This window comes from Wyeomyia smithii, chromosome 3 (genome assembly GCF_029784165.1).
Source record: "Wyeomyia smithii strain HCP4-BCI-WySm-NY-G18 chromosome 3, ASM2978416v1, whole genome shotgun sequence".
NCBI lineage: Eukaryota > Metazoa > Arthropoda > Insecta > Diptera > Culicidae > Wyeomyia > Wyeomyia smithii.
In genome coordinates this window covers 211,595,072-211,611,361 of record NC_073696.1, presented here as the reverse complement: position 1 = coordinate 211,611,361, position 16,290 = coordinate 211,595,072, and the positions used below count along the sequence as shown (strand labels likewise).

General features: G+C 38.2%; 1 protein-coding gene across 2 annotated transcripts; it reads left to right on the top strand.

Annotated features, from left to right (window-relative positions):
- Window positions 1–2,599: 2,599 nt before the first annotated feature.
- On the top strand, window positions 2,600–11,025 carry LOC129729723 (uncharacterized). Of its 2 annotated transcripts, none has more exons than XM_055688510.1 (2): window positions 2,600–2,730; window positions 9,258–11,025. In XM_055688510.1, exons 1-2 carry the CDS (start codon window positions 2,647–2,649, stop codon window positions 9,663–9,665), a joined length of 492 nt encoding a protein of 163 aa, XP_055544485.1. In that variant the 5' UTR covers window positions 2,600–2,646; the 3' UTR covers window positions 9,666–11,025. The 2 variants fall into 2 exon arrangements, with proteins under 2 accessions (XP_055544485.1, XP_055544484.1); XM_055688509.1 differs by having other exon boundaries at window positions 2,634–3,009.
- Window positions 11,026–16,290: the final 5,265 nt, after the last annotated feature.

Below are 16,290 nucleotides of genomic sequence, written 5' to 3'. Positions count from 1 at the left end.
TTTCTCTGGACATCATCTCGATTACTGAAATGCATATATTAAAGGGTATTCGACCATCTTAGGTTGTTTTCTAGAAACCGGAAGTCGTCATCTTGAAATTCAAAATGTTGTATGGGCCATTTTCCAATCTGTGGGCATCATCCCGGTTGCGAAAATAAATATTGGATGGTATTTGACCTTGTTTTTTATTGTTTCTCTGGCTTCTAGAAGTCCCAATCTACTCCGGAAGAACCACTTTGAAAGCGTAATAACAAAACTTTAGAAACGGTTGTAAGATTCTATGAAAAATCATAAAACCATAATATTTCTCAGTTTCGGAGCATATCCGCATATCACTTGTGACTTTTTGAGTAATTTCTTAACAAAAATATCGTTATTAAATACATTTTTTCATTACAGTTAATGGCACTTAGTGCATACTTTTGCCCCGCGGTTTATGCGTACTTTTGTCCCTCAATGAGTTTTCCAACTGGTTTGAGTTTTATGACAAACATTAAACAATTTTCGGCAAAACAAATGCACCCTACAAACCACAATTATACAAAAGTTCTTTGGGCTCTGTTGTTTTCAAGTTTCTGTAGTTTTCGAATAGGTAAATTGAAATTCCCAAAACTAAGAAAATTAGATGAAAACATCTCAAAACACATCTTTCCTCATAGCTTCGCACCATTTGAACGGAATCTTATGTGTTTGCATGTGTGATTAACTGACATTATTGTACTGCAAATCTATTCAATGTTGCCAGTTTATTTTGCTCGTATGTTTCGAAAAGGACAATGCGTACTTTTACCCCGTGCGTAGTTTTGCGCTCACTACTCTAATAGACTCATTTTCGAAGAAAACAATTGAAGTATATAAGCAACGTTTATTTAATCTATCCTGTCGACAAAAATAAATCTCAACTCTGTTTGAAGAATAAACTTTTGATTTATGAACTAATTGCGAAACCATCAATACTTTATTCAAAGCCTTTTTATCATGAACCACCCGAAAAAATTTTGAAATAGTCGTTCTCAGAATCAATGTTAATATAAAATCTAAAACTGTCACCTTTGACCAGGAAATGTGTTGCATGCAAATTGCGTAATAACCGTAAATATAAAAAAATCCTAGAACAATGCCTAGACACTCTACACTATGGCAGGTATTGAAAACATGTAAAACGAACAAAAAACTATGTTTACAAATACTTTACTAGGTTTTGTGTTCACGGCCAGACACCGAAAACCCTTCAGTTATCCAAAGTCACGTTCACAAGATCGCGACTGCAACTAATTTATTCGGAAAATTTCAGTATAGCGTAATAAGTTAACAAAGAATGAGACGCGAGTGGACTATATCAGTCGTTACTACGGTAATGATGTTCCTGTTTTTGGAGGTAATTTCTATAGTTATCTAGTTATTTAAAGCAGAATAAATCTATGTGATTGTAGAGCGGAAATGTGAATCAAAATGTTTTCTATATTCAGACAGTATTATTTCGAGTGGTTAATGGAACTACCAAGGCTACCGAAGATCAACGTAACTCCACGAGTAATCATATGGATATAACCGCTCTTCTCTATACTTTGAAAAGTTTAACAAATAAAAATCATACGAAACGGGAAGCTTATTTTCGAGACGACTATATGAAACCAATTAGTTCACAATGTTGTACCAAAAAGCCGTGTTCCTGTGGATGTCGCTCGTACTCGAAGTCATCGAATTGTGTCAACGCATTCTTGCTAGAACAGTTACAGGAAACGAACGACAACATTAATCGCCTTTTAGATTGTCTATCGAAAAAATGCCCTCGAGAACGCAAACCATGTACAGATTTAACCTTCCGAACAGAGTGTATCACGGACCCTCCAGTACCTCAATGTATCACGGATCTTCCAGTACCTCAATGTACCACGGAACCTCCTCAATGTACCACGGAACCATTGGTTGGTTTCGAATTTATGGAAGCTGATCTGGCGGAACCAGAACCTACAACGACTACGGAAGAGCCCACCACAACAACGGAAGAACCAACAACAACGACGGAAGAGCCTACAACAACGACAACCGAGGCACCAACCACATGCAGTCGCTGTAAAAACTGCAAAATTCAGTTATGCTGTGACGAGGATAAACGTTAAAATTGACAATCTTCCTTTGTCAACAGAAAGTTGCTAATTATCTAAACTCAAATTTACTCCAAATTACACAACAGTAACATGCCACCAAGATCAGAAATAAAAGTGGAATGGATACCTACCAAAAGATTCGAATAATTTCTGCCAATTACGGGTTTTAATCTACTATAATATGATAAGTATTATACTAGATTTCTGAATATTTTTTTCTCTTATTGAATTTTTTAAATACTTTTATTTATATAAAATATTTTAAATAAAATACTTTTCATATTTTTTTATATCTTTGATTTTTTGTACGAGAAAGCCGAGAAAGCCTCAGTCACTCTGCTGGGCTATTTTTCCAACTAACAACTCTCGCGGCTAACGTTATTATGCAACAAAACGCATAAATGCATATGCATGCAACCTTGGCTGCTTCGCGTGACATTGGTGGTAGATAAATATACAGTCGACACTGTCTAGTCTTGGCTGCTCATCACAGACAAACTCGCCACAGTTTTACAGAGTCTTTCGAAAATAGTCGATGAATGCCTGCCCCAACACTGCCACGATGTTGACCGTATTGCTTGTTTTAACGTTAGTGCTAGCAAACTGTTCCTGTCAATCGGTAAGTACACCAGACCTCACTACCATTGTACCTGCCAAAAGCCTACGATTGGGCACCCGACAATTGACCCCAATCAGCGAAAATGTTAACTCAGTACCGGAGCACGTGTTGCGTAAACGCGAGAATTCGGCAGCATCATCAAACCATCGATCGCCGCTGGTTGAAATTATGTTACGAATACTAGACACTATTCAAGTGGTTCCGAAGAAGCGGTCCCGAAGGCAAGCTGAGACGGCACAGCAGATGATAACGATGTCAGATTCATTCAACCCAACCAAGGTTACTTTTTGCTTTTTAGTGATAACATGGTGTGCTTCTACGGATTTTGGTTGCTGGAATATAAATAATGTTTTCATATGGCACTGGGAGTGGTAGACATTGTTTGGTCGAGTGGAAAAAAAGCTAATATTTGTGAAATAATAGATTCGGCCTACAAATTTTAGTGTTTAGTACGGTGCACGACTATCGGCAGAAACATCTACAAGCAATCAATAAGATCATTCGAACTTATAAATCAAACATGCACGTGGAATATCTAATATTTTCAGGTATAATGCTCAAATTGGTAATCTTATTCATCATACGGAAACGTAGATAAATCTATTGAACCGCCAACAAAAAAAAAACTGGACAAATTAGAAAAGTGAAATCCTTCGAATGACTGTTTCCATGACAGATTTTAAATGTTTTCGGTTATAACACTTGGAACCTTTTCTCTAGAGCCTCTAGACCTGTGAACTTTGATGCCCTTGGCTAGCTCGAAAGTTCGTTAAATCTTAAAAAACTTAAATGAAGTTTTTTTCTTAAGCAAACGTGGGAGCAACGAATCTGACAAGCAATTACTCTGTGGTCTTTTTATGAACTTCTATCTCTAACAGGAGCGCTAAAATTCACAGGAAAAAGCTAAAACCTTTATTTTTTCTTCGCTTGATCTCTATGGCAAAAGCTGTGCTGACCAGTGTAATTAATATACGCAAATATCTCACCACTGTTTTTTTTTATAAAAACAATGGTTGTAGCATTTTTAAACGTTTTCATTGCATTAAAGTAGCGAAAATGGAGCATTTTTGAATTATTCAAATTTAACTTTTGTAATTATTCTTAGACGAATTTTGACAAAAGTGTATGATTATATTCGGAAAACTCTTCTGAGCATGAAAATAGTTTTGACGTGGGACTACGTCTTTGTACTATACTGAGATGCATTTTGTAAAACTGGAAATGAAACTGGCAAATGTTGCGTCAGGTTTCAAACGTTAACGTGATGGATAACAATTACCAATGTGTTGTTGGATAGATAAAATGTAGAACAATTTTGTAGTATGCTAGTTATCACTCTAACTTCATTGCCAAGCGGTAAAATTGATAAAAAGTTTCAATGTCAAATTTACGCGAACAATGAACCAATTACATGCAGGCATTCCTAGCACAGACGACGTGAATGGACACCAACCGTTCCCTGTGATATTCTCTGTATAAATATCGAAAAAAAAATTGACAGAGTCACCCCGTACCAATTGGTCAATTCATTTTTGCTTCCATGAGCGTAGACTAATATGATGCCTCGAAGGTAAAAGTTTTCCGAAAAGTTTGAAATCCCCATTCTTGAACAATTCCTAAACCTGTTGTCAGAACGTAATAAAAACTGATGTCTTGAAAGAAAACATGCTGGTATGAGCAACAGTACCAGTGGAGCAGTGAGCCGCAAGTTTCTCGTCGTCTATGATTGCAGCGGTACTCTTCTATTCGTATATTCCAGCGGTACACTTCCATTCGTACTGCAGCGCGCGGTACTATACGTATTGCAGTGGTACACTTCTGTTCGTACATTTCTATTCGTGTGCAATCGAGGAAAAACTGCAATGCTGCTGCTGATGGTGATTGAAAGTTTATCTCATATATATGATTACCATAAATTACTCAACAAGAATTGTACATTTTTGCAACGGTTATAAATTATATTTATTATATTTTATATTCGTGAATAACAATCGTGACCGGATAGTAGCGAAAGATTGAATTCCCAAATATGCAAATTTATAGAAGAGTAAGAGCTTGTGAATTTTTGGTCCATTTACTAATATTCATTCCGAATTTTTTCTTACATTTCAGAATTGTTAGATGATATTTTATTATTTTAAACTTTTCCATAATAAACTTTTATTAGCTGTCTTCGTAATACAGCGAATGTAATTGTAGGAAAATGAAAAAAATTGTCAAGCAAAAAACAAGAATGGAATAGTTGATTGCTACGATTTTTTGCTGGAACTTGTTGACAATTTTGTTTAACATATCTTCTTATGTTTGCCAATTAATGAACTTTCGTAAGGGCTTCCATATAATTTTGAAAGTAAGATTTTATTTTATCAGAGTTAAATAAGACAAAACCATTCATTTTGATAACGTAAAAAAATAAATGATAACGTAAGCATTATTGAATTTGGTTTTTGAGAATCTAGAGTTAATTCTGACTTTGACGCATTACGAGAAATTCTTGGTGCTTCTTCAACAAGAACGATAAGCTTGTGCTTTGTCAAATACATGTTGTTTGCACAAAAAAATTTACAGGCATAATATCGCCATATATAAATGATATTTTTCCGAGTGTTATTGAATATATTTCCAAAAATAGATTTCAAGGGAAGGCTGAAAATAAAAGTGCGTAAGTCACCGAGCAAACATATTGATTCGGTCTGCGGACTCTGTATATTTTGGAACAAAAAATCCCCTAATTACAGTGTTTAGTCCCACGTCACCATTTCATACAACCCTAGGGCTGTATACCTTGTAGTATTTTCTCATGCCCAAATTTACCTTAAAAAAATGCAGAGGATTATTTCTATGTGTCGCTTTTCCGCCTCGAAAAAATAAACCACATTATTGTGAATCAACCAATGAGGAAACTCTCTTAAAGTGGACTGTATTCTAATGAAATATTAAGTTTGGAAAACTGATTAACGATCAACTTAAGCTCATCTTTTTGAGCTTTATCAATCATTGTGTCATTACCATTCATGTAATACTGATTATTTACCAGAGAATTGGCTAAATGTTTACCTTATACAACAAACTGAATTGATTTTTTTTATTTTTGTTTCCAAAATAGCTGTGATTGGTGTTTTCCCAGATCAAGAAACATCATTTGCCATGTACATTAGGGTGAGACAAAAAATACATGTTAGCTCCCATGCACTTTTCGTGTTCCTTATGGGTCCCATAACAACTGTGTAACTTTTCAGATCGATCGGTGAAACGCCCGGTTTGCGCCCGATTTTTAAAGTTTACATATGATTTTATATGGGAAAATCCACTTTTTGAATACTTATTCTCTAGAGATGTCAAGTTGGCTCTTAAAAAAATATTAATACATGATATTTGTAGGAAATTTTCCTGGGAAGAACTCTTCTGAAGACCGTAAGGCGCTACGATGCTTGTAGAAACAGCTATTCACCCCAAACTCATTGAATGTCTGACGGACGGCTCACCATTGAAATTTTCCAGCAACACTGCTACAGCATGCTGCTAATGCAAACTTGCTTAAGTATGAGAAATAATTTCGCGTGGAATTAATTTTCAAAGTGTGATTTTCGCTCATAGTATCTTCGGGAAAGCCTCCAAGATAAATTTAAGCGATATCATTTCTCATTACATGGTTGAATTTGCAACAGCAGCATGCTGCAACAGTATTGCTAGTAAAATTCAACAGTGAGCCGTTCGTCAATCAATCTGGGGTAAATATCTTTTTTCACAAGCAAGGTAGCGCCTTGCGGTCTTCAGAAAAAATTTTTACCAGGAAAATTTCCTACAAATATCATGTATTGATATATTTTTAGGAGCCAACTGGACATCTCTATAGAAAAAGTTTTGAAAAAGTGTTTTTTCCCATATAAAATCATATGGAAGCTTTAAAAATTGGGCGCCAATCGGGCGTTTCACCGATCGATCTGAAAAGTTACACGGTTGTTATAGGACCCATAAGGAACACGAAAAGTGCATGGGAGCGAAAAAATAACACCATCGCTTTTTTTCCATATAACCGTGTTCCAGTCTAATGTACATATCGAATAACAGCGCATCTCCAAAAGAAAGCATGGTGTCCATGGATGATCAATTTCAGCCCAAATTATCTCATGGGATCTCAAAAAATTCTCGGATTTTAATGAAAATAATAATAGAAATACTTATTTTTCAAAGTCACTAGCGTGTAGAAGAATATTTTTCACTGCGAAAACAACTGCACTAGCACTGGTGGGCAAAGTGACGCACTTGTTTGAAGAAAGCAGCTACCCGTTTGTATCTGAGGAGATCGCAAAAAAACACTGCAATGAAATCTGAAATATTTTTTATCAGAGAGATAATTAACTGGTGTGAGTTTTCTCATACATTACATTACATTACGTTGCCTGACGAATGCTTCTTTGCTTTTCGAATGCTTTCGAATTTTTCTCAGCAGTGCGCATCGCGGTGTACTTCTGTTCATTCTCACTAGGGTGATTCACCATTCTTATTTCGCTCAGCTGTGATGTAAGCAGCAAGTGTACAGTCAAACCTCTTTTTGTGCGACTTTTTTGTGCGAATCTGATTTTGTGCGACTTTTTATATGCGTTTTTTTGTGCGGTATAAGAAAAAGAATCTGGTAAGAAAAAGTAAAGGAAAAAGGACTGATTATAAGGAGGGGTGTTCCACAAAAAACTCTTTTTTGTCCTGCCCAACGTACAGATAGTATAACGCAGTTTTTAGCAATTGTTTTTCTTTTAAATTTTTTCACAACTTTGCTGAAGGGAGCAATCTGGTGTATTGAAAATAACGGTCTATAGGAGCACCGTGTGTTGAAAAGATTAAAAGCAAAGCAAAGCAAAGCCTTGGTGCTACATTCCGTATCGGAACTCGACCTTCTGTTTATTATACACAGACTTCGCAGCCAACTGTTAAGTGTACAGGACAATTGCGGGGCTAGCGCTACGATCATACTGACACTAACAGGTCTCTCCCAAGCCGAGACTCAAACCTACGACGACTGGCTTGTTAGGCCAGCATCGTACCTCGAGACCAGCTGGGGTTGGAAAGATTAGTATGTTTAAAAATGTTACGTTTATCAAGCAGATGTTCAAAGATTTTCTCTCAGGAATTTTCTAAATCAGAATCATCAAGCTTCGAGTTATTTTTAAATGAGAATTTTTTTGCGGTAACTATCGACCGCATAAATAAAAGATTTTTTCAATAATGTTGTGGAAACATTATTTTATAGCTGCACGTAAAGTTTCAAATGTTTTTATGCGATTCATTTTGTGCGGTCCCTATCCCTCGCACAGAAACAGGTTTGACTGTAATATTTTTTCTGCGAGCGGTAGAAACACAGCACAAAGCAGAATAAGGAGGTGTGGTACAAATTATTGCTATACCTTGGGAAGGAATGAGAGGTAAATATTCACTCTGCTCTTTTCGCATAATGAGAAGAACACAAGCCTGCTTGCAGCTGTCGAAAAAGTTTTCTAAAGGTAAAAGTATGATAACATTTAAACATTCGATACTTAATTAATAGCATAGCATAGCATAGCATAGCATATTTGATCGCCCGTGTGTTGCCCGCGATTGACCAGAATCAACTGAAATTGCACAAAGAACCGTCAAAATGGTGTCTAGGAGTAGCAAGCCATTTTCAGTGTACAAATCCTGGTGATCTTTTTTTCACTGGTCAATAACGTAGCTGGCCACGTCCAATGCAGATCAATAGAGGAAGGGATATCGGGAGTGTTAGTTTAATACTTGTTGCTACTAGAGACCGAGGAATCCTCTGCATCATCCACAAGTATCAAAGGAGGGAATTATTGTTAGTGGAAAGGAATCGACCTGGATCCATCGAGGTTGATGGTGCGACTTTTTTCAAATTCGCGCACGATATGGTTACTTCTCGGTCTCTGGGCAACCGGCCACCAGGAGACTATATAAATAGAACCGCGCCACGATCTAGTTATCTTCGGTAACCTACCAATCGTTAAGTCTGTATCACACCAAACTTCGCGTTTAATGCCGTGAACTTAATTCAAATTTACCTAGAAACTAATGGATTTCGTAAAACGCAACAACCGAACAACAACGCCGAACGCAAACTACGCAAACTACTCTAAAACATTCGATACTTAATTAATTTTTTTAAAAACTTAATTAATTTTTTAATAATAAATTTGTTTAAAAACTAAAAATATGTAAAGATGCACAAAAGAAAATAGGAATCGCTCAATTACGGTTATACATATATACATACATAGACATATGTATGTACTTGGTCCATTCTATAGAGAATAGAGCAATAAATTCAAATTCGTTGATTTTGAATCCTCGAATTAAGCTTAAGTTAATAAAATTGTCAAGAAATCTTCATCACTTAGCCTTGGCATAGATTTCAACTGCATGAAAAAACTTTTACTAAAAAATTCATCACATTCCACTCTACATCAATCATTTTCACTTACCCTTCAAAATAGGTACAATTCTAATAACTAATGAATTTTATTTACAAAACACAGTTCTCGTTGTTCGCTGACCTCCAGGATCCTAATTTTTCATTGTTCGGTGATGTTCAAGAATCTCCACTGATGGAATCCTCACTAGAGCAGACACTTGACGAACCCGAACCAACACCACCAATATCACCGAACGATCCGACTTGGTCGGATGATGGAGGGCCCGAATGTCCGGAAAATTGCGCCTGTGGGCAGTCAACCGAAAGCAGTGACCCTTCTTCTCAGGAAGAACCGGTTGTAAGAATCTATGATCTGCTACAGAAGATCCTTCAGGTTTTCGACGCACAAGCGCACCGAAATTCCGACAGAGCTAGAAGGCTGCTAGATCTGCGCCTACTCAGTACGGGTCAGTCCAGCGGTTGTGCTACCAACAACGATGATGACTCGTTAAATTTGAGCACCAGCGAGTAGACTCTGGCTGCCGTTTTTTTTTTTAAATTTAGCACCATCAAGCGACAGTTAATCAACAAGCGATAACGGCTCAAAACCGGAAAAAAATGTTGAAAATTCTGTCAATCGTAATCGTTATCAACACGAGCTTTCGTAATGAACAAACAGAGTGCTGGATTGAATATTAAATCCACATGTCCAATAAACAAATCTCTAATAAGATAGAAAATTAAAATGTATTTAAAACCAACAATAGTACACAGATCTTATTTGTAGAGAAATAATATAAATACCTTACAAGAATCTTAGTTCAACGTACATATTTATCTACAAGCAACTACAAAAAATGAACCAAACTTATCATGTAACATTTTTCAAAAAGCATACACATACTTAACCTACTTATTTTATGGATTTGAGTATAATACATGGAGCGTATACATTAGGGTGGGGCAAAGTGATCGATTTTCCAGAACCAAGTTTTTTGGTTCGTTTTGGGGCCCAAAATAATCCTAAACGTACCGGAAGTCGATTGGTTTTGTCTCCGCTTGGCGCATTGCATTTCAAATTTGTAACGTTAAAGTATAGTATTTTGGATGCCTAACAGCTTTGCCGAGGATACTGAAGAGCTAGGATGTCTCTAAGAAGAGCTATAGCTGTCCAAAGTTGAGTATGTCGATTTAAATACTGTAAATCTTCTTTTCTGTCAACACTTCCAATTAGTGCTGGGACTATCCGGTTTAAAATATCCGGATATCCGACCTCGGATACCCGACAAATATCCAAAATCCGGATCAACCGGATATCGGGATATTATCCGACAGGATATCCGGATTTTCGGATAGTCGGATATCCGGATATTGTATCCGAACATAGTTTAATGAGAATAATGTAAATAATTACTTACGAGGGGATTGTGGAAAAAGCCATTTTTCGCGTTACATTTCATCCGAACGGGCTTAAAAGACAGAAAAAAAAATCCGGATATCCGGATAGTATTCGTTTACACATCCGTGATCCGAGCTTTGGATAACCGGATCAGTAATATATCCGGTTAAAAGTCCCAGCACTACTTCCAATGTACCGGCGCCAGTAGAATTTCCATCAGAAGTCACATGTCGTACCGAGTTTATACACTCAGCTGGATCAAGCAAACGAATTCAGGTCAATATTCTAGGTGTAGGTAAGATTTACAACGTGTTTTTGAGGTTACTTCTGATGGGAATCTGACTGACGCCGGTGCATTGCTAGTGTTGGCAGAAACAAATATTTTCAGCATTCGACATACTCAACATCCTACCTTTTTAGTGTCTTCGGCGAAGTTGTTAAGCATCGAAAAACCTACCATTTAAAGTTATGAAACGTATGGTTCAAGCCATTTTGAGCTCATTAGAAAGGACAATGCAAACAAGTGGGTTTTTCCATACAAATCTTCATACAAATTTAAAATGCGATGCGCCAAGCGGATACAAAAACAGTTGACTTCCGATAAATTTAGGATTGTTTGGAGCCCCAAATAAAATAAAAAAAGCTTGGTTCTGCCTTTTTGCTATGAAGTTTTGTTTTTTTTTTTTTCATATAACGATGCCCCACTCTAGTATACATGGAAATAACCATATGTTGTTGCTATTCATTAAATTTTTTGCTTCAGACTTCTATTAAAACTATGATTTGAAATCTCGTTGATGTAATAAATTCTTAGAGAAGATAAACACGAAAATAAAATGAAATGGTATTCTGAGGAACAATTATTAAACAAAAATTACTTAGAGATTTATTCCAAGATCGGTGTTTAATGTTGAAATAAATGACTATAATTTTTTTTAGCACTATCTGGCTAGGCGAGCGTTTCAATTCAAAATTTTGATTGAATTAATTCAAGAAAGAAAAGGAAGTTTATCTACCGCAATAGGTTATATTAAAAAACAAATTCTAAGTTTACCACCGACTGTTAGTTAAACACCGTATAAAATTAACCCGTATTAACGGGATGTAATTTTCGGAATGTCTGAATTTCTCGGCATTACGTTCAAACTATCTACTAGCACGGAGGCGTAAAAATCATCTGAACGTCCTTAAACAAGCTCAAAAGCTAGGTTTGCTCCTATCTCGTAAAGAGTGGATTTTGGAAAGTTTTGAAAACAACTCTCGCTATAAATCCTGTTTATGAGACAGTAAACCCAGGTTTTGCCCTTGCGCTCAAATTGGAAATAATGAAAGCGTTTTAACCATTCCTGTGAATTTTGGTGCCTCTAGCAAAGATAACTTTTGAGACTCAAATGAGTTTTCCCGTAAGCAACTTTTTTTCGCTTTTGTCGGCCAGTGTATTTTTAGGCCATTTATGTTTCTTATGAACAATTCTAACCATCGCCAAATTCACTATTCCGCTAACTGAAAATTAGCTGAAATTTCGGGACTTAACGGAATGTGAAGTAAAAAGTTATAAAACTATCAAAATGCAACTAAAATCATTCAGATCGGTATAGTCGTTGCTGAGAAAAAATTACCTAATTTTTGACACACACGTACGCGCAGATGCACCCAAACGAGTATACACTTTGGGGTATTGGCTTTCAGCTGTCCCGACATTCCAATATTTCAGATTCAGACCAGGGATTGTCGGACAACCTACCGGACATCCAATTCGTGAGCGACGGAAATGGTGCAGAAGCTGAAGAGGAGGCAAGGGTCACGAATGAGGAACTCATTTTGATCATCAAATGAGCAAGGCACTGGAACCCGATGGAATTCCGAACTTGACCATCAAAACAGCCACAAAAGTGATCCCCGGACTGTTCCGGGTAATCATGCAGGACTGTTGGATGCCTATTTCTTTCCAGAGAAATTACTCACTTACTCAAACGCCAGTACGTCCTAAGACTTGACCTGCATAACGCAGTTCCACTCGCTACATGGCTGCCTGGCTCCAATTTCACGGGCACCCGGTGCTCTGCAGATGTGCTCCATCAGATGCATTCATCTCGTTCTTTGCGCGTCTTGTTTTATTGTTCCTACTGGATTTGAAGTGAACACCATTTTGCAGGGTAGCTACGGCATTCTAGCTACATACCCTGTCCAGCGTATCCTTCCAGCTTTAGCCACTTTCTGAATACTGGGTTCACCGAATAGGCGCACAAGCTGGTGGTTTATCCTACGCCTCCAGACTCCACACCCACTGCACACCGGCAAAGATGGTTCTTACCACCCGACGTTTAAAATTCCAAGCGCTCGCAAATTCTCCTCGAGCGGTGTTTACGTCCCATGCCCATAGAGAACGACCAGTCTTATTAGTGTTTTGCACAGAACTTGGTGGGAAGACTCAGGTTTTGCGACCGTAGTTTTTTCATGGAGCTTATAGTAGGCACGACTTTCTCTGATAATACGCTCTCTGCGGCTAGTATTGACGTTCTCAGCTACCAGAGAGTCGAGGTCGTCGACTACCAACTGGCCAATTTGTCAGGTCCGATATGTTGTTCTTGAGTTGCTGCATAGCATGCTTATCCGTTTCTGTTGTGGTCTCCTGCTTGCACGTCATTCAGGAGTTCATGTAAGTGCTGCTTCCACCTTCGCCTCGCTATCATCCATCAAAAAGCCTCCCTTCTTATTCCTACACATTTCGGCTCATGGGACAAACCGACTCTGCCGAATGCGTTTCGTGTGTGTAGTGCAGCTGCTTGAGTTCTCCGCACTCTTCCTCTTCCTGGCGGCGCTTTTGACGTAGAACTACGTTTTTCTTTAGCCTACCACATAGGGATGTAAATAGGAAAACTATTAACGAAAAGGGGACGAAATATGTCCCTTTTAAATGCTTATAAATCGGTTTGTTTTCAACCGATTTCCTTCATTTTCGCAGTAATTGTTTGGAAAATTATACACGCATCCACCCAAATGTAGAAAATTGTTGATTGATTATGCAAACTATTGTACTATTGATAATTGTCAAGCCTTGTTTAAAAGAAAATTACGTCCTCTGATTGGTCGTTATATGATTGCTTCCCAAGCACGGTCGACAGAATCATATACCTTGCAATTGAAAACATGCTGTTTGGCCTATATAAGAGCCTGTTTCAGCCGAAGCCGCTCATAATAGTTCTAGCGACAAGTTGTCAACAGCAGTCGTCCTTCCTTAGCAGCAGCACTAGCCCTGTGATTGGTTACCGCGTCTCAAGAGCAGCGCGGTTCTTCTCAGCGTGTGTCGCCAGACTGCCATTATTCCCCCGTGTTAGGGCAGCATGAAGATCGTCATCACCAAATGCAATTTTGAACAGCAAAATGCCTTTTTTCAAGGCAAATAAACAAGTCATTGAAAGTTAATAATTTTTGACAACGTAAGCAAGCATTCTGTGCGGATTCCAGCAGTTACATCTGTCGCGGCCGTCTAATTTACAGAAGGTGAAATAGCTTCCACAGTGCATGTTGTTCGTGTATCTTAACTCCCCCACTGTTGGGGCACAAAAGTTGCGACCGATTTTGAGCAGCAAAATGCCTTTTTTCAAGGCAAATAAACAAGTAATTGAAGGATGAAAATTTCCTAGCATCAACACAAGCAAACATTCTTCGCGGGATCCTAGCAATCAAATTCTGTTGTAGTTTATTTAGTTTTAGTTTACCCCCACTGTTGGACAGCACAAAGGCTGCGATCAACATAACCGATTTTGAATAACAAACTGCCCTGTTAGAACGCAATTCGAACGAATTCAAATATGCAGAGCTAATATGAAGTCGATTCAATCAATTAGCATTAACAGAATTTCGTCGTCTCCCAGCTGCCAAGTTGCAACATGATGCAACACGCAACAACGAGCAAACGAAATCGCTTGATGTTACAAACCGCAATAAAATACGGGTTAAAACCGTTGCGTGTGTGAGAGCACCATCGGTGTTTATTCGCTGGAAACAAATATCGAATGCGAATTGTGGAATAATTCGTCTAAAGAATATTAGAGAATTAGACAACTGAAAAGAAGGGCGTGGCCTATTACGTAGCACCCTTCAGCTATAAAAGAGTGTTTCTGGGCAAACTAGCTACATTCATTAGTCAGAAGGTGAGCTGGATGGACCGGACCGTCCACAACGTTGACAGCAGTAGAAGCAGATACAGCACTCAGAAGTAACAGCAGGTTGCGCCTGTGGCTGCCTTCAAATTAAATAAACCACTTGCGCTGTGGTTGGTCACCGCGTCTCAGGAGCAGCGCGGTTCTTCTCAGCGTGTGTCGCCAGACTGCCATTATTCCCCCGTGTTAGGGCAGCATGAAGATCGTCATCACCAAATGCAATTTTGAACAGCAAAATGCCTTTTTTCAAGGCAAATAAACAAGTCATTGAAAGTTAATAATTTTTGACAACGTAAGCAAGCATTCTGTGCGGATTCCAGCAGTTACATCTGTCGCGGCCGTCTAATTTACAGAAGGTGAAATAGCTTCCACAGTGCATGTTGTTCGTGTATCTTAACTCCCCCACTGTTGGGGCACAAAGGTTGCGATCAGCAACCGATTTTGAGCAGCAAAATGCCTTTTTCCAAGGCAAATAAACAAGTAATTGAAGGGTGAAAATTTCCTAGCATCAACACAAGCAAACATTCTTCGCGGGATCCTAGCAATCAAATTCTGTTGTAGTTTATTTAGTTTTAGTTTACCCCCACTGTTGGGACAGCACAAAGGCTGCGATCAACATAACCGATTTTGAATAACAAACTGCCCTGTTAGAACGCAATTCGAATATGCAGAGCTAATATGAAGTCGATTCAATCAATTAGCATTAACAGAATTTCGTCGTCTCCCAGCTGCCAAGTTGCAACATGATGCAACACGCAACAACGAGCAAACGAAATCGCTTGATGTTACAAACCGCAATAAAATACGGGTTAAAACCGTTGCGTGTGTGAGAGCACCATCGGTGTTTATTCGCTGGAAACAAATATCGAATGCGGATTGTGGAATAATTCGTCTAAAGAATATTAGAGAATTAGACAACTGAAAAGAAGGGCGTGGCCTATTACGTAGCACCCTTCGGCTTTAAAAGAGTGTTTCTGGGCAAACTAGCTACATTCATTAGTCAGAAGGTGAGCTGGATGGACCGGACCGTCCACAACGTTGACAGCAGTAGAAGCAGATACAGCACTCAGAAGTAACAGCGGGTTGCGCCTGTGGCTGCCTTCAAATTAAATAAACCACTTGCGCTGTGGTTGGTCACCATGTCACTGTTGGGGCAGCACAAAGGTTGCAATTAGCAACCGATTTTGAACAGAAAAATGCCTTTTTGGCGTAGAACTATGTTTTACTTTAACATACCACACAGGGATGCAAACTGAAAAACTGGGACGAAATTTGTCCCTTTTCAAATGCTTATAGGTCGGTTGGTTTTCAACCGATTTACTTCATTCTTGCAGCAATCGATTGGAAAATTATACACGCGTCTGCCCAAATGCAGAAAAATGTTGTTTGAATCTACGAACTATTGCACTATTGAAAATTGTCAAGCCTTGTTGAAATAAAAATAACGTCCTCTGATTGGTCGCTTGCTTGCTGTGTGTGTATGATATGGTATCATGTGTGTATGTGTGTATGATATGGTATGATGTGTGTATGGTATAATGATATGGTATGATGTGTGTGTGTGTCTATGATATGGTATGATTTGTGTGTGT

Excerpts from the sequence above, each read along its gene's own strand:
- LOC129729723 (XM_055688509.1), top strand. The coding sequence starts at position 2,647 with ATGAATGCCTGCCCCAACACTGCCACGATGTTGACCGTATTGCTTGTT. Across the intron at positions 3,010-9,257 it reads ATTCATTCAACCCAACCAAG|TTCTCGTTGTTCGCTGACCT; the intron begins GTTACTTTTTGC and ends TACAAAACACAG.